This window comes from Hevea brasiliensis, chromosome 14, assembly GCF_030052815.1.
Source record: "Hevea brasiliensis isolate MT/VB/25A 57/8 chromosome 14, ASM3005281v1, whole genome shotgun sequence".
NCBI classification, from domain to species: Eukaryota; Viridiplantae; Streptophyta; class Magnoliopsida; order Malpighiales; family Euphorbiaceae; genus Hevea; species Hevea brasiliensis.
In genome coordinates, this window is record NC_079506.1 from 26,592,650 (window position 1) to 26,614,448 (window position 21,799).

Genomic DNA, 21,799 nt, shown 5'->3' on the forward strand with positions numbered 1-21,799 from the left:
AAAAATTCAAAATTTATATCGTTGCGAAGCTCTCGACGAGTGGAGCGTGCTGGTAGCCTCGGTTTTCTCGTGGGATTCACGGTTTTCGAGAAATCTAGCCCAAAAATCGAAATGGGCTAAAAACTTCCCGAGCAAAAATTGAACAAACCGCTCGATGGATTTCGGCGTTCTTAGTGTCTATGGAAAGCTCTCGCCGAGTAGATGATTTTAGACACAAGACCAGGTCCAATTGGTGGCCGGATCGGCCGGATTTTGGCCGGAGAAGCCGAAACGCCGCGTGCGCAGGGGAGGGGCGTTCGCCCGCGTTTCCGGCCGTTTGGGGCGGCGGCGCCGGCGAGGTGGGGACGCAGGGGAGGCGGCTGGCCGGCGGCAGGGGAGGGGAGGAGAGAGAAAAGAGAGAGAAAAGGGAGAGGGAACGTCGCGCGCGGGAGGAAGAAAAAGGGAAGAAGACCGGTCCGATTCGATCGGTCCGATCCGGTTCGGTTCGATTCGGCCGGTTCGATTCGAAATTCAGAATTTTGAATTTTTTTACTCTGCCTCGGGACCGAAAACGATGTCCAAAAATTCCAAAAAAATTTCAGAAAACTCAGAAAAATACGTAGACTCCAAATATATTTTTAGTTTTGCCACGTGGTTTTTAAATAAATTTTTAAAATTCATCAAAGTTTATATTTTCGGAAAATCGAACCCGATTTTTAAAATCCGAAAAATCTTAAAAAAATTCCTAAAATTTAAATAAGATTAAAATATAAAAAATGCTCATAAAAATTAAAATTTTGGGGTGTTACAAATAGTAAATAATTTTAACTTATATTATTTAAATAATTAATTCATGTATTTTATTAGAATAAAATTAAAAAATAAAATAATAAATTTAATTATAAAATACATAAGATTTATAGTGTAATTTTAAAATTACGTAGGTTTAATTCAAAACTAATAGTTTTGAATTAAAACAATACATAATAGTTAATTTTATATGAATTATGGTATTATTGTAATTTATGTTATTTTAAAATTAATTATAATATGTTACAAATTATTTTTTCTTATTATTTTCTATTATTAATGATTATGGAAGAAAATAATTCAGTTAGAACAAGTATAATAAAAGTTCGGCTTTCAAACTCAAGTTTAAGCTCATTGAGCTCGTGTTTAGTTCGTTCCAATAAGTTTATTGAATTTAACACAAGTCGAATTCAAGCTTAACTTGTTAATATAATACACAAACTTAAAATGAATCAAATTAAAATTTAATATATTTTAAATGAGTTAAACTTAAGATTTAATGTTAAAACTCAATTTGAGTTTGAGTTTGAATCAATACTAATGAGCTAAGTCTAAATAAATTAAAATTTGGCTTAACTCAATTTATTTACACTCTTACTTAAAAAAGTAATTCTATTTGAATCCAAACTAAATTCATAACTCTAATATTTAAATTTGTTTCAAATCCGATTAAAATTCATCCTAATTAAATTATTTGTATACATCTTAACTATCAAGAACCAAATGCTACTTGAATATTTTTAATTTTATATATTTTAATTATCAATTTATTTAAAAAATTATAAATAATTAATATTTAAAAAAATTAATAATTTACTTAATTATTTAAATATAATAATTTAAAATTTATAAATATTATTATAAAAATCTATTTATATTTATTTATTTATTTAAACGAGTTTAAGTAGTAAATATTTAAAATTTAAATTTAATAAAATATTATTTTTTAAATTTAAATATATTTTAAATATGATTTAATTTTATTTTTAATAAGACATGGTATTCGATGCGCTACTATTCCTAGATAGTGCGCTCCCACTTTCTTCGTGCGGCAGTGAGCCATCATTTTATTTTGTTTTTACATGGCACCCTGATTTGCAGATTCTCTCACTGTTGTTGTAGATAAATGAAAGGGTAAAATTTAAATTATTTATATATTTATTATATATTTTTAATTAATTTATATAATTTTTAATATAAATATTTAATTTAAATATTATTAATTTCACTTTATATGAAACCAAAAGACAATTTTTTAATTATTTAATTTTATGTAAAATATAATTATTTTATTATAAAAAATAAAATAATTTTACATAAATTTATTACTCACTTTATTAATTTTTTTTAAATGAATTTTTTTATAAGTGAGTTAATTACAAAAATTTTATTAATTTAATAAAAAATAAAGTTTCTTTAAATTAAAAAAGTATATATAATATTTTTTAAAGAAATTTAAGAGATAAGTTATGTTTGATAAAAAAAAATTATAAGAACAAGTTTAAGAATATTATATGTGTTTTTTAAATGAAGACATTTTTTCATTAAATTAATAAAATTTTCATAATTATTTATTTTATACAAAAATATTTTATAAAAATTTTATAAAATAAATTATAAATTTATATAAAATTATTTTATTTTTTAAAATAAAATAATTATATTTTATATGAACGAATCGAAATCGAATTTACATTCTATGCATTATAAAAGAAGAGCGAATCAAATAGGTCACCTACTCGCCAGATACCTTTTCCACTGGCCCAAGAGAAAACCAAGCAAAATTTGTCTTACAAAAGTCAAACTCACCTACCAAATCACAGTCTTGTCGGTCCCACTGCAATTCACTCCCACTTGCTTATTAAATTATAGTAATATTTAGAATCTTCCTCTGGATTTTGAAAATCCATGATCTCAAACCTCCACGCGATTTTGAGAGCGTGGATCATCAATGCTATATTACTATTCAATTTAATTTTAAACCTCATATTTTAAAAATAATTTAAATGATGATAAATCAAAACTTACTTTAAAAAAATTAAAAATAATGTCCAGTAAAATTAATAAAAATATTTAAATAATTTAAAAAAAATAAATTTCGATGTAACCTCTATGTAATAAAAATTATATTTTTCATCTAAAAATATATATTTTAAATATGAGAATTAAAAATTAATTTTATTAAAATAGAATGATTAAATAATAATTTTTTTTTTAAATATAAGAACTAAAAAATTACTTTCAGTAAAATAAAAAGACTAAATAAAACATCTAAGAGGTTAAATGAGATAGCAAAGATTCAATTCGAATCCTGGTACAGAGTGTCTTTAAAACTTTGAAAGGAATGCTTTAGCTCCTTTTGTGGGCTGCCTGGTATGAATCTGAATTAATCGAGTTAATAAGCTTCGGATACCAGGTGATTTCATAAAAAAGAAAAAAGAATGACTAAATAGTAATTTGATTTGTATTAAAATTTATTGACTAAGAATAAATTAATTGAGAGACTAGATAATTTAATAAAAACTAAATATAATAATTAAATAATATATTTTTTAAATTAAAATAAAAAATTAAATAATAATTTAAAAAAATAAATTACGATATATCAAAACTTATTAGGGCCGTTTTCAAAATTATGAAAGTTCAAATTGTCAAGCTAATTATACAAAAGACATAAAAACCCATTTACTAAATCTCTTATTTTTTTTAAATAAATACTTTAATTCTTGTAATTTTAAAATTAATTTTTTAAACCTATAAGATTTTAGTAATTTAAAGTTTTATTCATAATTATAATTGATTTTTACTGTATTTAATTTAACCCTTGCATTTAATTATTGATGTTATAGTTTAAATTTTATATTATTAATAAATGATTTTTGAAAATTTATTTCAACTGTAATATTTCATTAATTAATATATGACACTTCAAATAATTTGCAAAATAAAAACTAATTTTAACCCACTTGAATTGGCATTTGGTTATTTTAATGATGAAATATAATACAAGTGGAATATAATTATCTATTATTAATTATGAAGAAAGCCCTAATTTTATCATATCGTGCTTTGATTGAAAGTCAATAACAATAGCTTAATTCTCATGGTTTTTGACTTTTAATTTGATTGATGGAATGAAAATATAAGTATAATTAGATAAATTCTTATTAGTTTCAGATTTTTATATTAAAAATTAATCATACAAATAATTTTTAGCGTAAATCACTATTTGTTTTTTAATTAAGCTAAAATAAATAATTAGGTGTTTGTATTTTAAAAAATATATTATTTAATCTCTCATATTTAATTTCGTTAATTATTTAATTTATTTATCAATTTTTGATCAATTTAACCATTAGACAAGACACTAAAAGATGCTTAATGAGAGATAAAAATATTAATAATAGTAAAAATTCAGATGCAATAATATTTATAATGATAAAAAAATAAAAAATGAAAATATTTATTATTAGTAGCAAAAGTTTAAAAAAAAAATAAATCAAAGTAATGAAAATGTATAGCAAAATCAAAATATAGGGGTCAATTAATATTTTTTAAAAATATAAAAATTAAGTCATTAATTTTATTATAATACAGATGATTTTTTTTTAATTTTTAAAAGATTAATATAATTAATTAATTATATAATATATAGAATTGTACTTATGTAACTCATTTGAATCTGAAACGAATTGGTTAAATTAATTTTTGTTTTAATCTAGTTCTGAGTTTGGCGGTTTTACCAGTAGAGATGCTTTTTTAAAGTTAGTGAGTTTCTTTATTATCTTTAAAAGGTTATGTAAGCGTTAACAAGACTTTGACAGAAGAAACTCTCCCTCTAGTCTCTAACGATTCGTTTTAGAGAATCTCGTTATCGATGATGCTACATAAGGGTGAGGTTTCTTATTTCAAGTCCCTAAATTTTCAGGGTTAGGGTTTGACTGAATTGGGTTCTAAGCTATAGGTTGATGCATTATGGGTTGAGCTTTCTTTGTAATTAGACCTTAGACTTTTTGTCTGCTACACTTTAGACTTTACTGCAATAGACTTGCAATTAAAAAAAAAAAAAAAAATTATATATTGCCTAGTGCATGACTGATCCTCACGTGCTATTTGACACGTGTGCTACAACTTTGTAAAGATTAAAGACCTAAAAGAGTGAAGAAGCGCTTCCATAAATTAAAGAATATCCCATTTGTTTATCCACATATTCCTTTATCCACATAATGGCTTTAGTTTTTGCATTCACATATATGTGAAGCAATTTATAAATCAATGTGATTTTTATATTTTTATAAATAAATGAATATTTTTTTAAAGCTAATTAATAATTTTTAATTTGAATTGATATAATAATTTATTTCACTTCTATTGTTCAAAATTTTAAAAATAAAATAATATTTTTTTTATCTTGATTTATTAAAAAAAATTATTTCATCTTAAGTAGAGATGTCTTGAATTTTAATAATCTTTTTATTAAATAAATTAAAATTTTTATAAAAATATTTCACTTTTTATATAATTTTTATAATTTTAAAATTATTATATTTTTAATTAATTTGATTTCAATTGAGATTTAAATTTAATATCTCAAAAATCCTAAAAACTTCTTTAGTACCACTAAATTAGAAGCCATTGATAAGATTATTATACCTTAAGTTAAAGAAATTTAATTTTTTTCTTTGCTTTCTCACTATAAATCCTTCCTCAATCCTTTCATTTTTCTCAAATTTTCTCCTACTTGTTCTCCTTTTGATTTTATATTTGGATGGCCACCGATTAGGGCTTTCACTTGTGGCAATATCTTCCCTTCATTTTCTGATTTTTCATTTCTAATAACTCTTTGATTTATGTCTATTTGGAGCAGATTCTAGACATATCTCTCTATAACTCATTGTTAATAGGACTTTAGTGAATAAATCTTTAAATTTGTCATTGTTGATAAATCTCGTGTATATACTACTCTTTTAGTAGGGCTCTATTGTATCTCTCATTTAACGGAATTATTCCTTTTTGTTGATAAGGTTTTTTTTTTCTTTATTGTTGATTTTTTTTAGAGAAAAATGTTTTACAATGATCTCTGACTGGTTCATAAAAAAATTATAGAGTCGAAGAATGAAGCATACAACTTTTATTAGTGTCAACCTATATACTTTGTCAATACTATCAGATTTATTAAATCCTTTATATTATTTTTATATAAATATTTAATTTTATTTATATAATAATATAATATATTGATTTGTATTTTAATTTTGTATTTTATTTTTAATTAATAAAATTTTTTAAAAAATTTAATTTTAACAAATATAATTTTAAAGGTGAAAATTTATCAAATAAAAATTCAATTAATTCTTACAATTTTTTACTTCTCCAATATAGCTCTGAATTTGGTGTTCAGTCACTTTAAACTCTAATACAAACTTAGAATATAATTTATAAATAATAAGCAATAACACAAGGTAATGTGTCATTACTAATGATTGGGATTGAGTATTTAGATTTTGGATTTTTTTTTTTTACCATTTTCCATACAAAACTTTTTTTTTAAAATTAACTTCCTTTTTTTTGGTATATTGATTTTTCATTTTTTCTTTATTTTCATTTTCAAAACACAACACAACATAGAAATTTAATTTTTAATGATTAAATGATATAAATAATCTAATTTGAAGTTCATTACTTAATATATTTTTAATTCCATTTGAAAATAAATTATTTCACAAAATTTTAAAAAACATAAAAGATTATAATTTCATTTGAAACTAAAGGATTAATTAAAAGCAATGTTTAGACTTTATATTCTTTTTCCTAATAGGAGATTGGAGAGTGAGATTCGAATTTTAGTTTGCTAAATAAAAAAGTTAGCTATGTCATATTTTTATTAATATTTAATCTGATTAAATTCTAATAAAATGAATTTGATAATATATGGTCATATTTAAAATGAGTTTAGATTTGAGAAATAATTCTCATAGTAAGTTTAATTTAAATTTAAATTTTATATATTAAATATTTGTTATCTAAATTTATTTATATAAATATTTAATTAAATATAATATATATTTTTTATAATAATATTTATAAAATTTTATACACTTTATTTTAAATAAAATAAAATAAAATTTAATATTTTTTAAAATTATTAAATTTGAAAATATAAATTATTTATAAGAAATTGTTTTACATATTATTAATTAAAATATATAAAATTAAATAAATTTTATAAATAATAATAATTGAATTAAAAATGAAATGTCCTTACCCAATCGCACATTTCTCACGCGCCCCTAAAACCCTTACCAAACCCCCCGCCAATATAAATCCCGCTCAGATCTCTTCCTCCCTCCATCCTTACCAACCTCTTCTTCCGCCGCCACCACCGATATGGCCACCTCCGCCACCAACCTCCGCACTACATCCCTTAGCCACAAACTGTCCTCCCTCTCTATTTCTTCTAACAACAAACTTTCTGCCTTTTCCCTCACAGTCCGCCAGCCCCGCCTTAAATCCCGCTTCATAGTACTCTCCGCCAACCTCGACGCTAAGCCGACTGTGCTGGTGGCCGAGAAGCTCGGGGAAGCGGGCCTAAAACTCCTAAAAGAATTTGCAAACGTGGACTGCTCTTATAATCTCTCACCTGAGGAGCTCTGCACCAAGATCTCGCTTTGCGATGCTCTAATTGTAAGGAGTGGGACGAAAGTGAATCGCGAGGTGTTTGAATCTTCTGGTGGGAGATTGAAAGTTGTTGGAAGAGCTGGTGTGGGAATTGATAATGTGGATCTGGCTGCTGCGACGGAGCATGGCTGCTTGGTCGTTAATGCGCCCACTGCCAATACCGTTGCGGCTGCGGAGCATGGGATCTCGCTCTTGGCTGCCATGGCGAGGAATGTTGCTCAAGCTGATGCGTCTGTAAAGGCTGGTAAATGATAGTCTTTATGGTTCTTTTGTTGAAATGATGATCTGGTTCCTTTTGGGAATTTTCTTTTGTTGGTATTGAAGCTTTTGCTTAAGAAATGATTTCTGTATCTGATTTGGGTTAAATTGTTTGGTTTGGAGAGAAAATTTCGGAACTCTAATGAGATGTATGAATCATCTTCTATTAATTTTTAAAATTTTGAGAAGTGGGTAAAGTTCTGCAACGAATACGACATAATACAGTGCTCGGTACTTGTCAGATCTGGGAGTCAATAGACGTTTGGGATTCAGAAGGGTTTATAATAGGAGGTGTAGAAGAAAATTCCGACTTCGGATTAGAAATTTATTCTATCATAAGACCGTATGAAGTATATAGTTACGTATGAAGTGTATAGTTATGTTGTGGATGCAATTTTCCTGATTATTTGCTATATGTTTTCCTTTATGGTGTAAGCTTTTTCTATTGGCAAACAGGCTTTAGTTGTTGTCTGGACTGCAGAAGCACTAAATTTGTGTATTTTGAGTGATTTAGGAAAGTGGCAAAGGAACAAATATGTGGGTGTGTCACTTGTTGGGAAAACACTGGCTGTGATGGGTTTTGGAAAGGTTGGATCGGAAGTCGCCCGGCGTGCTAAGGGTCTCGGCATGCATGTGATTGCCCATGATCCGTATGCCCCAGCAGACCGAGCTCGTGCTATTGGTGTAGATCTTGTGAGCTTTGAAGAAGCATTAGCAACTGCAGATTTCATCTCCTTGCACATGCCTCTTACCCCTACTACTTCCAAGATGCTTAATGATGAAACTTTTGCAAAGATGAAGAAAGGAGTTAGAATTGTAAATGTTGCTCGAGGAGGAGTGATTGATGAAGAAGCTTTGGTGAAGGCAATAGATGCTGGAATTGTTGCTCAGGCAGCCCTTGATGTTTTCACGGAGGAGCCCCCTCCAAAAGACGGCAATTTGGTGCAGCATGAGAAGGTGACTGTAACTCCCCATCTTGGTGCTAGTACGGTGGAAGCACAGGTAAGTTTATTGATAAGATTCAGTTTCTCCTGCTCCTTTCTTTCCATTGCTATGATGTGAAAACTTTTGGTTTGATGCACAGGAAGGGGTGGCTATTGAGATAGCTGAAGCTGTTGTTGGAGCCTTAAAAGGCGAACTTGCTGCTACTGCAGTCAATGCACCAATGGTGCCTGCTGAGGTATCATTTCAAACCTCTTTGTCATCTTTTATTTGCTTCAGTGTCAAGTTTTCTGCTTATGGGGATGGGATGATAGTGATGAATGTATCATTTACCTTGTTCTTGTTATTCCTCTGTTGCAGGTTCTAACAGAGCTGAAACCATATGTTATGCTTGCTGAAAAACTTGGGAGGTTGGCTGTCCAGCTAGTAGCGGGAGGAAGTGGTGTGAAAAGTGTGAAAGTGACTTATGGCTCTCCTAGAGCTCCTGATGACCTTGACACAAGGCTGCTTCGGGCTATGATTACCAAGGGTCTCATTGAGCCCATATCCAGTGTTTTTGTGAACTTGGTTAATGCTGACTTCACAGCTAAACAGAGAGGATTAAGGATAACTGAAGAACGCATAACTCTGGATGGTTCACCTGAGAGTCCACTTGACTTTATCCAGGTTCAAATTGCCAATGTTGAATCAAAATTTGCGAGTGCCATATCGGAGACTGGTGAGATTAAGGTTGAAGGACAAGTGAAGGATGGAATTCCCCATTTGACTAAGGTTGGATCTTTTGAGGTGGATGTAAGCTTGGAAGGTAGCCTTATACTTTGCCGACAGGTAGATCAGCCTGGAATGATCGGTAAGGTGGGAAGCGTATTGGGAGAGGAGAATGTGAATATCAGCTTCATGAGTGTTGGAAGGATTGCTCCACGAAAGCAAGCTGTTATGGCAATTGGAGTTGATGAGCAACCCAAAAAAGAAACTTTGAAAAGGATTGGAGAAATCCCAGCAATTGAAGAGTTTGTCTTCCTCAAGTTGTAGTGTGGCATCACCACTTATTATTTTTGTAGTTTTACTTCTTTCGGGGATGGGTATATCATTACTTCATTGTAGTGCCCCATTTTGATTCGAGTGTTGTGGTAGTTTTTGGAAAGGGAAAGAATAATCCATCTTTTAGATAAGTGTGTACTTAGGTACCATATATCTTTAATTCATATTTTCTTTTAGCTTGTTCTTGAATATGAAATTGGCTTTCTTTTGTATGTAACACCTTTACAATTTTCCTTACCTTTACGATTTTTCAAGTTTATGTTAGTTAATCTCAATTATTAATGGGACAAGCAAAATGTGAAAAAAATGCTACACTTGCAGGGAACAATCCAATTTCTGGTATTCAGCAGTACACACTCCTTTCTGGAGAGGAGGAAAAAAAAGAATGTTTCTGAACTTTTATCCTCATCAAAGTTGACAAAATGTTATTGTTTAAGAGCATGTTATCTAATCAATGTTCAATTCAATTTTATATATTTGTCAGCGCTATTTCTACATCACCCAGCATTTCTGCCACTCTCATTTGTTGCTAGATTAGTCTTGTGTGGATGGCTGCATCCTTGCTTGGACGCGGTAAAACATCGAATCCTCAGCACCATAATTTATGAACCCGAAAGGAATGGAACCTCGGCTAGTGTTGTGGGTAGGGAAATGTTGAGGTTATGAATTGCTAAGTAAGCAGCAATACCAGCAGCTTAGCCAATAAAAGCAAAACCACTCTCCTGGAAAGAGAACAACTTCTTTTACTTAAAGATGGCATGTTGATGAAATATCATTTATGGCAGAATATACCTTCCGGAAGTACCAGAAGAAGTCCACCTTCTCCATCCCCATAAATGCTACCCCAGCAGCAGACCCAATAGGCAATAACTAGCATGGAACCACCAGCACCAGCACAGTACGCGACTAACTGCCAAAACTCAGAATCCTGGGGAAAAGATGTGAGATCATATATTCCCATTGTTGCTGCAACTAGTGGAACATTGTCTATAATCGCTGATCCAACCCCTACTGCACTTGCAATGAGTTCGACATGTGGAATATGGCATCAAGGTAATTTGCCAATTACGAAGAAGCCTCGCTGCCTCCAGGCTAGGAAAGAGACAAATAATTTGAATTTGCTAAAGAGAATTAAAGACCAACAACTTCATTTCCTGACAATAGTACAGTTTATTATTATTATTATCTCATAATAAATTGATAAATGAAGATGGAAGGAACAGTAGAATGCTACATTAGCTTGACAGATGATGCAAGTAGTAGTCCCTCCTACCTTATTTATATGTACACATCAACAGCTTACGTACTCAAACTAAAGCATAAAAAAAAGCTGCCTACCATATATTGAAAGAGAAAGAAAAAGAGAGAGAAATGAGGTTGAAAACAGAACTTAGTGGCAGCAGTCATGGGGATAGGGAGTTATTTCAAGTTATTCCAATAATCAAACTGGGCCAAAGAGTTTGACAGTGACCAAGCCATGATCCTTAAAAGTTGCAGAGAGATGGGACATTGGGATGCCATGATCTATACATAAAAAGGCCAACAAATGACCTCAGCTCAACATACAAGGTTTTCCATGCAGCTTATTTTCCATACCGACCAGCATTTGATCAAGAAGGAAAAATCAGTTCATATGCACAAACATACAACCCAGAGTTAACCATTGGCAAAAGTAAGGTGGAGGATCAATGCCTTGAGGATTGATAGTCTAGGGACTCCACCGATGCAGGGCATGGAATAAATGTTGATGCTGAGAAAACCTAGAAACCTTAATCAAAACTCAAAGACCCATACATAGACTCCTTTGCCGCAAAATTCTGAATAACTTCACGTAGTATTTATGTCTATACCTGCTAACTGACAAAAGGATTCCAAGGAAAAAAAGGGCTCCTTGAGTGTCAATCCCATATAAAGCCTGTGGTACTTCTAAGTTTTAACCTTTGCCTTTCTGATTCACCAAGAGGAATAGCATCTGTAACAATCCAAAGAACTCCAAGCCCAAGAAGCATGCCCATATATGGAGGCAATCCAGTTAGGGCCTTGAACACTGGAACAAAAATCAAAGCACCAATGGCCACAGAAAAGACAAGATGTCCACGAGGAGCCATCCGTTCAGATGCCAAAACATTATGGGATTCCTGTTCCTTTCCAACTTCACCGCATGAGAGAAGATAAGCACCTAAGACCTCATCTGTGAATTTAAACTAAAACTTTTCAATGCTTTCATCCCTTATTTCAATTTGGAAATGCAAGAAGAGTACCTAGTGAGGGACATAAGAGCCAGTGGAACGGCTAGAGAAACAGCCGAAGGTACTAGCAAACCCTGCAAGCGAAAAAGAACGTGGAATTGAGAACTTCCTCATCTGGTACGAGGGAGGAGTCAAATTTCCACAGATACAATAAATTTTTACAACTAAAGAATTTGCCTTTCAAATTTTCAAGCTTTAAACTGATAAAGCATAAATTGATTCTGTAAGCAATTATCTAAAATTCAAATGCTTCTCCACCCCTGAAATATATTAGCAATAAACTGCTCTCATTAGTTAAGGACATGATTTATAATTCCTTGTTGAGGAATCAACATTGCCACAGAAGAGTTCAAAACCAAAATCTGAGTGCCATACCTCTCTGTATGAAGTTCAATTAACTAAACCATTTAGTATCAGAACATGGCCAATAAAAAACTACAAAGTCTTCAATGCAAGGCATGTTGACACATACATTCCGGGGTAGACAATCGGAAAATAGCAATCCTTATCTACTTATTTTGATTGCATCTCCCAAGGATTCCTATCTCGTTGTGAAGTAAATTTAATGTGAATTCTTGGTGTGATGCACTTCAAACCTATCTCCACTTGGTTCAACTGCACACTATAAAATAAGATACTATTTGGTTAGTTTGCAAAGTTGTTAATTCACTATTTAAAATGATAAAAAAAAGCAATTTTGTTTGATAAAAAAAAGTTTGCAAAAAGCACAAAAAAAAGTTCTTATCAAAACTAAAAATATTTGCCTTATGCTTTTATCATGCGAAGTGAAATTTATATATTAACCAAGTATACTTCTCATTATTGCATTTGCTTTATAGCCAAATGAAAATTCTTCAGAAAGCACTTGCAGAGAGCAGAATCAAAAACCAATTCATTTATGTTTAAACTGAAAAGTACCTAAGTAAATACAAATCATGCATTTTACGAAGAAGAGGTAAACATGCTGTTTCTTGGAAGATGGGGAGCAGAGTCCCACATCGGGTGGGAATGAGACCAAAAATGGGCTTAAATTGAGGCCAACAAAAGTAGGAGCACCGCCCAATATTCAAATCAAGTTAAATACAAAACGCCAGTATGCTTTTTTCAGAATGATGAAAAATACCTTCATTGTTGGCAACATGGATCGCTGACCATGAGTCCATGCACCACCTGCCATCTGCAATCACAACAACATGTCCTAGAATTTGGAGAATTTGTACTTGTTTCTTCTTAGTTCTTGTTGGGAAACAAAGGATTATATATATATAAAGGAAGTTCCTTTCATAATTGCAACTGTGACTCTGATAAGATCAGCACTAACTTCAACAACCAGAAATATCAAGGAAACACAAAATGTTTCATTGCCTCAAATACTTTGCATACAAACTACCAATTAATTTAATGGTTAATTCTACAATTTCTTTCTACAGTAGCCTACTCCTAACAAAAATAATTATTCATCCATTAGCTCATGTAATTTGAGTAGTAAAGAAATTTAAAAGCTTAAGGCAAGGTTAAGAAAATTAGCGGAGGGAAGATTAAAGAAACCTAAATATCCAAAGGAATTTTGAAGGATCATTGGAAGCATGGATCCCTTGTCAACTAACATCAACCCAAAATTCCTAACATTTTTTGATAAATTTTCATGTAAATATAATCCTAACCATTTCAAAAAGAAATTCAAATTTTCTGAAGATTGTAAAAATCATGAAAACAATTAGCAAACTACCCAATTCATGCAATGCACAGTAATGTTTCAACAGGCGATGCTTGTTACATGAGCTTGGGAATTTAAGACGAGTGAAAAACATCATGCAATGTTTGAGAGTCTTGGGAGAAAATTTTGTACAGTTTTGTAGTGCATATTTGCAGTATTCTGATGGAGGTACTAGTTTCCTTTACAAAGAAACCATGACAATGGTAGATGTCAAGGATTGCACTAAGGAAAAATTTCACAGACCCAACCTGCAACATCCCAAAATCACTGGTCAAATACCATTGATAAAGAAAATGCAAGAACAACAAGGATGACACAGTAGTCCTAAAAACATCAAAGAGAAGTCAAATAGAACACTAAACTTCTCGGGTGAAACAAGGACAAACAAAATGACAAGAGTAATACACATACATGCATGCATGCATGCTTGCATTGTGATTGAGCAGGAAAAGTGAAACATATATCTGTACAGTTTTGTAATTTTGTGATCTAATTTTTGTCAAAAGGGAACATGATTCCCATATATAGGAGGGACAGGAATGCTTTGTCATTCTTTTCAACATTACATTGAATGGAACAAACAAGAGAATAAAAGGAAAAAGAAATGGACCATAGCAAATAATTTCTCACAAGAAATCTTTTTAAAGGATATATGGATAACCTCATCAACAATCCTCTCTTATAAAAAAATTCAGTCCTTAAATAAAGGTTCATTTTAGGAGTTTACCCTACAATCAATTGAATCTTTTGGGAGTTGTATTCAGTCGTTCAAACTGTCTTCCCTATTGGAATTTTCCATAACCTCACTTGTTACCAACCAAATAATATCAGCACAAATGATCAAAATTTTGGGCCACAAGCCATCAATACAACACAACACACTTATATGATATTCTATAATAAGTTTAATATATGCCAAACATCTGATAGAAATCATAAATATTTATTCTTTATTTTTATAAAATATCATAAATATTTATATAATTTTTTAAAATTAATAAAAGATAATTAAATAAATTATTAGTAGTTTTTTTATGAAAATAAAATTATTTAATTAATTTTTTAATTAACATAAAAATTTTAAATGTGACTATTATTATCTATAGATGAAGGAAGTAATAAACTTTGAGGCATTAAGGTTAATTTCCTCTAATAATGGTGTTAATTCTGATAGAAAAAATTTAAAGTAAAAAATAATAAAAATTTAAGAGATTAATATTAAAAGAATGAAAAGTTTAATAACTCAATTTGACCAGATAAAAAAATTAGGAATTCAGTTAATAAAAATGTGAAAATTAAAGAACAAAAAAAATTATTTTGTTTATTAATAATTCTTTTTTTTGTTTTTATTTTTTTCTTAATTTTACAGAATAAAAATAATAAAGTATTATTTAGTGCATACAATTTGATAAAATTAATTATTTAATTTTTGAATGTTTAAAATTAGTTGGGAATTTTATCTAGAAGTTGCAAAGACCAAGACCGGTAGGGAAGAATCGTCCAAGAGGTGCTAGGTCAATCGGCGGTGAGAGGTCTTTGTGGTATTGAAATCGGTCGGGTTAAGCGAGTCGGATTCGCAAGAAAGCTTTCGGATCTCTCTTGTTTTGCCCTTGTTACGGGCACTGTTTAACTAATTTAGGAACGAGGAAGAGTTGGTAGTGAGTCTCAGACTAGGACGGGTGAAGGCGGCGTTTGGGACATTGATTACTTCATTACCAAAGATGATCTAAGTATATTTGCTGCGCTTATAATGTTTAATTTGAACTAAGACACATATATTTTTCTGCTTATTAAAAATGTTTAAATTATATTAAAAAAATGAAAGGATAGTTTTCCTATCTCAGAGATGTCTGGCCGTCTTCAAATGTTACTGAGGAGAGATAAACATAACAGAAAATTAATTCCGTTCAAGAAAGAGCAGTGCCACAAAAATTTCTCTAGCCTTCAACCATACCACAGAACATGGCAGCAGCTCAACTCTGAGCTTCGCTTTCCCTCTCCATCCGCGGTACTCTGTCTCTCTCTTTCTCCTTCTCTCTGTCTTGTACAGGTTTTGTGATTTCATGGATTTTATTTCAAGCTTTAAATCATGTTTTAGATGTTTGTGCTATTAGCTCTACAACAAGAAGCCATGCCATTTCTCTATTACCCACTTCAGGTTTTGTTCTTAAAAGTGGGACCACCTTTGCCACAGGCTCTCCTCTTTGTAAGATACTTCATCATCTATTCTTTGCATCTTCTTTATCATTGATTACATGAAGAACTATCATTCTTCAATTATGCAGTGCTTTTAAATTGTTGTTACTGCTTCTTAGATGCAATGCTTCATGTTAATTAATGCGTGGGTGGTTGAAGTTGATTAGATTAAATGATTACAGTATAATGCAAAAAGAAATTCACATTTTTTAGCTTCCATTTTTGTGTCCTATCGCAACATATATAAAAATGGGTTTAATTGTCAAGAGCAAGAGGGTAAAAATGAACTTTTCTTTTTTTCTCTTTTAGTAGCACACTTGGTGTTAAAAGTTGAGCATAACCACCTTAGCGGCAATTAGAATTTAGAACCTAGGTGGTTTTTACTTGTGTTTGTCATCTTATATAGGTTTTAATACTGCTTTGTTAACGTAACTAATTCTTGATTCTGCTTCCAAAGCAATTGTTCATTCTGGATTATTGTTTTCTGTTTTAGGATTAATTGCAACTTGGTTGAATCTAATCATTTTATAATCTCTTCTTTTTGTGTATGAGTCATTGGTTAGTTAATTCAATTATGATAACTGGGGTTTGGGAAGAAGAACTGTTGTGGTGGGGGGGGGGGGGGGGGGGGTGTTGTTGGGGAGGGGGAGAGGGAGAGATTGTGGGGGGTTGGGGGGCTGCGGGGAACGGGAGAGTGGAGCTGAAAATTTACTTAAATGAACCTAGTAGTCTTCATGTCTATCACTATCATATCCAACCTTTGCTCTTTGAACATTTACTTAAATAGAGCTTGGTAAGTAGTTCTTCATTTATCGGGTCAATTCAAAATTTAGCATCTGAATGTAAGTCATAACAGTAAGATATCATCTGAATGTAAGTTGATTTTCTTCTCGCTTCCCTGGTGTATTGATTGTCAAGAAGTTTTGCCAGAAAATTATTTTTTTTAAATCAATTGCAATTGTACTTCTGAATTGCAGCAGTGATGTTCCAAATCTTTTCCTCTGTATTATTGCCAACTAAAGGAATGTCAGACGCGATTCATTGATTTTACATACGAAAACTAATATTAGTTTTCACTTGGAGTAATATCAAAGAACTCTTCAGAGGAAGCCTGCAAGCAGAACAACATTAGTTTCTATAAGATGTGAGCAAAGTACCCAGGGTGGCAACAGTTTGGATGTATGGCTAGGATGGCTAGCTATGGTTGGCTTTGCAGTGGCTATCAGCGTTGAAATAGCAACAGGCAAGAGTCTTCTGGAGGTATGGTTTTAAGAATTACCGTTGTTTTCTCTATGATTTTCAATGTCTGAGCTAACAATTTACTGACTTTGAATTCCAATTGTGACATTTCTTTTCTTTTTTTTTTTCTTTTAAAAAATAGTTGTTTACTGTGTCATTGATTTTCACTGCAACTTACTATAGTATTCTCTTTCTTCCCTTACACATTCACATCACATACATTATGCATTTACACATAATATTTTTTCTTTATGAGCAATATCTTATCAAATCCATGGTCATTTTGTCTTTGCAGAATTTTGGGCTTTCAACATGCTACCTACTGTAGCATTGGCGGTAACAGGATTGGTCGGTGTTTTGACAGCTATTTTCATCTTCCAGTCATACTCTGAGAAATAATCCTATACTTGAGGTTGTGGTTCAGTGTTTGTGAAGTTGTGATTCAAAAGATCTTTAAGGTTGCATTTTTGTTCACCACTAATTGTAATTTGTCTTTAAGCCAAGATTGGAGCAACACTTGAGAATGTAAAGTGACAGAAAATATAATATATGTGACATCTTTCCTTCTGTGGTGCTTTTTTCACTGTGATGTGTAGTTCAATACATGCTTCTATAGGTCATATCATGATTCTGGGAATGGTTTAATATCTGTTTAGGCAGGATTTGAAAAAGACATTTGATTAGCTTTGAGAATCAACTGCTGCTTTAATTTTGATTATTTTGGAATCTCATTAGATCAAGTTACTAGACAAAGTTATCTGAGATAGGACCTGTTATGAGGACAATAATCTTTTAATGAACAACTTTGCTGGAAAAGAAAGCATTATTGTCAGTGCTGAATAAAGGTTCTCTCTGTTTTTATAAAGCAAAGTATATATTGATCAATTCCAGGCAACAATTGAACATAATCTCAAGTATCTATCTATCACTAACATGATATAGATGTTTACTTTGAAATGACAGTAACTGCTAAGAAATAAGAACAATACAAAGAAAAATCAACAAAACAAAGAAAAATCATTCTTTACTTCTTGAGAATTTATTCTCTTAGCTTTTTCCATGTGAAAGTGCATTACCTGATATTCACTTTAAGCACAAGAAGATCTCCTTTGCCATACTCTTTTTCAATTGCACTTTTCATATTGATCGAATTCTTTTCATATTGATCGAATTCTTTCTTCCAGGTTTCTATAAACATGAACATATATTCCTCAGTTGCAGATAGATTGCTTTCTCTTTTTGCATTTTCTTCCATGATTAGTGCTTTTTTTCTGGAGTTTAACTAATTGTATTATGGGCAAAATCATATCCCGGCTTGTGAAACGGTTTCTTTCAGAGAGTAAAGTAAGGATTTTGATGGTGGGACTAGATGCATCTGGGAAGACAACCATTTTATACAAGCTGAAGCTAGGAGAAATGGTTTCAACCATTCCCACAATTGGTATCCACCCTCAATAAACTGTCAAATGCCTTCTTGATACTATAAATGGCTTCAGAGTTATTTCTCAATGGGTCTTAAGTCTCCGTTCTCTGTGTCTCTTATCATGAGCTAGCTCTCATAATTCTCCATTGCTGCATATTCCCAAGTATAAACCTTGTCGTATTGCCGCAAATTCATCAATTGAGAACTTGTTGGCAATCCAATAGGAAAATGAAAATAGTTAATATAAGTATAACAATCCAATATGCACTATCTTATTTCTTTTTTATTTATTCAGTTCTATAAAACTTCAAAGAGTTCTTAGTTGATCATGCTCAATTTCATTTTTCTCATTCCTCTATTTAGTTTTCTCTGCATATCTGGCCTTTTCTTTGACACAATGATTCATATCACTGGATTCATGATGTACTGTGAATTTTGTTTAATTATGGAACAGGTTTCAACGTGGAGACTGTGGACTACAAAAACATAAGCTTCAGCGTTTGGGATGCGGGAGGACAAGAAAAGGTACTAAACATTATATAAATTTCTTGTTCATGTGTCTGTACTTGCATTTGTTGGGAAAATTGAATTGATTTAAAGGAAATATGGAAACCTGCCAGCCTAACAGGTTTGAGAATACAAAGCAAGATCCGTTATATGCAATTAAGATGTACTTTTTTCCATCTGATGCAAAACAGATTAGGCCTTTATGGAAACATTACTTTAAGAACGTTGAGGGACTAATCTTCGTTGTGGATAGCAGCGATAAAGAAAGAATCTCAGAAGCACGCAATGAGCTGCATCGGATTTTAGGTGATGTTAGTAATCTCTACATTTGTTCTTGTCTTGATATTGAATAATGCCTTACACTACAAGGCAAAGAAAATAATAAAGCAAAACAATGTTTGAAAATTGAAGACCCTTACAACTAGATCACCGTTTTCTCTGAGATTCTTCAAAAATGTTTTGTAATTTCAGTAAATCTAGTCAGGCATGCGCTTCTGTTGCTTTTGATTCAATTACTAATGTATTAAGAATTGCTTGTTCATCTCTATTTTTACAGAGTGAGCTAAGGGATGCAACACTACTTGTATTTGCCAACAAGCAGGATGTTCTAGGTGCTATGCGTGTTGATGAGGTTGCTGATAAACTTGGGCTCCATGCTCTTCGCCAACGATGCTGGTAAATAACAGCCTTTCTCTATGTTTTATCTGTTCGACTCCTGAGCCAACCGCATCAAGTTTCTGTTCTCTTGTGCTAATGGTATCAAACGTCTTCTTGAAATAAAATAAAACAAAATAACAACTTGGGCTTTGTGCTTACTTGAACTTGAAAATTTTTGCAGAAGCTCCTTTTAATTTTTTTATTAGTGCCATGGGCTGGTAGTTGTGCCTGCCATGTGATGCAAGAGGTTAAGCGTTCAATGCCTCTCTTTTAAAAGTTTTTGATGCATAAAATAACAACATCAAAGCCTTAATCCGAAACTAGTTGGGGTGAGCTATATAAATCCTTGTGCCATTTAGTTAGCTTTGTTTGAGACCAGTTTTGCATCAAAAGGTTTTTGATGTACCATAAAAGCAAAAAAAAGTTGACAGGTAGTTTTTGTGAACAAAAAAAAGTTGACAGGTAGTTTTTGTGAACAAACTTTGTGCAGGTACATCCAGAGTTCTTCTAGCAAGTTTGGACAAGGACTTTATGAGGGTCTAGATTGGCTATCCAACAATGTCTCTAACAAGGCAACATGATGTGGGTTTCTTATGAGGCCATGAACCATTTTAGGTAAAGAAATTAGAATAGCATGACTCTTTGTAAGGGAATCATTCTGTGGCATGATTCCCACTAATAGATATGATGTCTGATGATTTCATAGGAATTGTAAATTTGCAAGTGTCCTACCATTGGAGGGTTTGTGAGTAAGGAGACTTAAGCAGAGGGAAGGAAGTTTTGTTCATTTGTTGATGTATCGAGTATATGCTGCTTTGTTGATGTATCGTGCATCTTATTGAACATGCCTACAAGATCATATTTTATGCTTCATGTGTTTATTATGCTCTTCTATTCAATTCTAAGAAAAATAGTTCACTTACTCATGTAATCATACAGTCTTACCGACAAGTACATTCACATTTTAACATATATTTGATATGCATGCCCATACTAACCTTTCATACATGCATACATATATCCACTAGACTATCTCATACTTCGATATTACATAACTACAATACATAACATATTTGTAGTTATGAGACTTAGACATATATAGACATATGCTTGTATAGATTTACACAATTATGACAACATAATACAAAATTGAGAACATCTATGAACCTACAATTATTATATTAGTGATCTTTTTAGCATGCCAAAGTCCTCCTAGGTTCTTGTGCATCTACTACTTGCAAAACCTGTGTTGGTTTAGAGGGGTGAGCTGGGAGGCTCAGTACGCATAAATTACTCAAAACATTTTTACTATTCCTTTTATCACATACACAGGAGTGTGTCATTCACATGAATGCAACAATGATTAAATATTTGCAAAAATGGCATTTATGTCACCGATGACTCCCCTATAATCCAATGTGTCCGGCTTATATACCCCTTTCTATATCCAATGTGCCTAGCTCATAAAGAAGTTCCTTCGGACTTCCTCTTTAAACATGACCTGTATCATGTGCTAGGGGCCTCGTAGGGTCCTCACCTGCTCTTTTGGATCTGAAACATACATATCATTTCATACCATAATCTCGTATACCTTTTGGGAGTCAGTGGATCATTCATGATGTACCTCACATCATAAACAATTCTCAATGCAACAGAACACATGTTTCTAATGCATTGCATCCTGATATAAATGTATTTCATGATGCATGGCTATGCTGAAGCAACACTTAAATAATTGAGTAAATAAAAACATTTATAAGATTTAATTTAAGCAGTTTACACTTATGTCTTGTAGAACTTATCAATTATTCTTACCCCATTGATCTGGCAATTAAACTTTAACTTTAGTGCATGTTTCCTAGGGTGCTCTGACACCAAACTAACCTAGGGGCCGACTTATTTGGACTTCGATCACCAACTTTCTACAATTGGTGAATCAACAGAACACATAAATTCTATGTAAAAGACTCTCTAAAAACATTCAAGAACCTTTAACCTTTAATCCCAGGTCAAAATAGTATATAAAAATAAGATTTGGAGCCTTCAAAATAGAAAAGAAAAGTTGCTGGCAGAAATAATTTCGACTACTGAAGTGAGGAACTT

At 31.7% G+C, this 21,799-nt stretch overlaps 2 protein-coding genes and 1 long non-coding RNA gene across 7 annotated transcripts; 2 read left to right on the forward strand and 1 right to left on the reverse strand.

Moving 5' to 3' along the window:
* Positions 1–7,123: 7,123 nt before the first annotated feature.
* On the forward strand, positions 7,124–9,925 carry LOC110650319 (D-3-phosphoglycerate dehydrogenase 1, chloroplastic-like). Its single transcript, XM_058134560.1, has 4 exons — positions 7,124–7,711; positions 8,240–8,727; positions 8,810–8,905; positions 9,028–9,925. Exons 1-4 carry the CDS (start codon positions 7,177–7,179, stop codon positions 9,697–9,699), a joined length of 1,791 nt encoding a protein of 596 aa, XP_057990543.1. The 5' UTR covers positions 7,124–7,176; the 3' UTR covers positions 9,700–9,925.
* A 223-nt stretch (positions 9,926–10,148) lies between these two features.
* On the reverse strand, positions 10,149–12,615 carry LOC110650318 (uncharacterized). Its single transcript, XR_009143248.1, has 3 exons — positions 11,970–12,615; positions 11,559–11,899; positions 10,149–10,862 (listed from the first exon to the last, which is right to left on the reverse strand). It is a non-coding gene; the product is annotated as an uncharacterized LOC110650318 (long non-coding RNA).
* A 2,502-nt stretch (positions 12,616–15,117) lies between these two features.
* LOC110650320 (ADP-ribosylation factor 2) lies at positions 15,118–20,618 on the forward strand. Of its 5 annotated transcripts, none has more exons than XM_058135185.1 (9): positions 15,118–15,404; positions 15,505–15,682; positions 15,773–15,880; positions 16,848–17,130; positions 17,405–18,550; positions 18,987–19,057; positions 19,231–19,350; positions 19,596–19,714; positions 20,187–20,618. In XM_058135185.1, exons 5-9 carry the CDS (start codon positions 18,403–18,405, stop codon positions 20,275–20,277), a joined length of 549 nt encoding a protein of 182 aa, XP_057991168.1. In that variant the 5' UTR covers positions 15,118–15,404; positions 15,505–15,682; positions 15,773–15,880; positions 16,848–17,130; positions 17,405–18,402; the 3' UTR covers positions 20,278–20,618. The 5 variants fall into 5 exon arrangements, with proteins under 5 accessions (XP_057991168.1, XP_057991166.1, XP_057991167.1 ...); XM_058135183.1 differs by having other exon boundaries at positions 15,519–15,682; XM_058135184.1 differs by having other exon boundaries at positions 15,118–15,682; positions 15,789–15,880.
* Positions 20,619–21,799: the final 1,181 nt, after the last annotated feature.

Coding starts and splice junctions, on each gene's coding strand:
- LOC110650320 (XM_058135184.1), top strand. CDS start 18,403: ATGGGCAAAATCATATCCCGGCTTGTGAAACGGTTTCTTTCAGAGAGT. Junction 19,058..19,230: donor ATGCGGGAGGACAAGAAAAG/GTACTAAACATT, acceptor GATGCAAAACAG/ATTAGGCCTTTATGGAAACA. Junction 19,351..19,595: donor TGCATCGGATTTTAGGTGAT/GTTAGTAATCTC, acceptor CTATTTTTACAG/AGTGAGCTAAGGGATGCAAC.
- LOC110650319 (XM_058134560.1), top strand. CDS start 7,177: ATGGCCACCTCCGCCACCAACCTCCGCACTACATCCCTTAGCCACAAA. Junction 7,712..8,239: donor TGATGCGTCTGTAAAGGCTG/GTAAATGATAGT, acceptor TGAGTGATTTAG/GAAAGTGGCAAAGGAACAAA. Junction 8,906..9,027: donor CACCAATGGTGCCTGCTGAG/GTATCATTTCAA, acceptor CCTCTGTTGCAG/GTTCTAACAGAGCTGAAACC.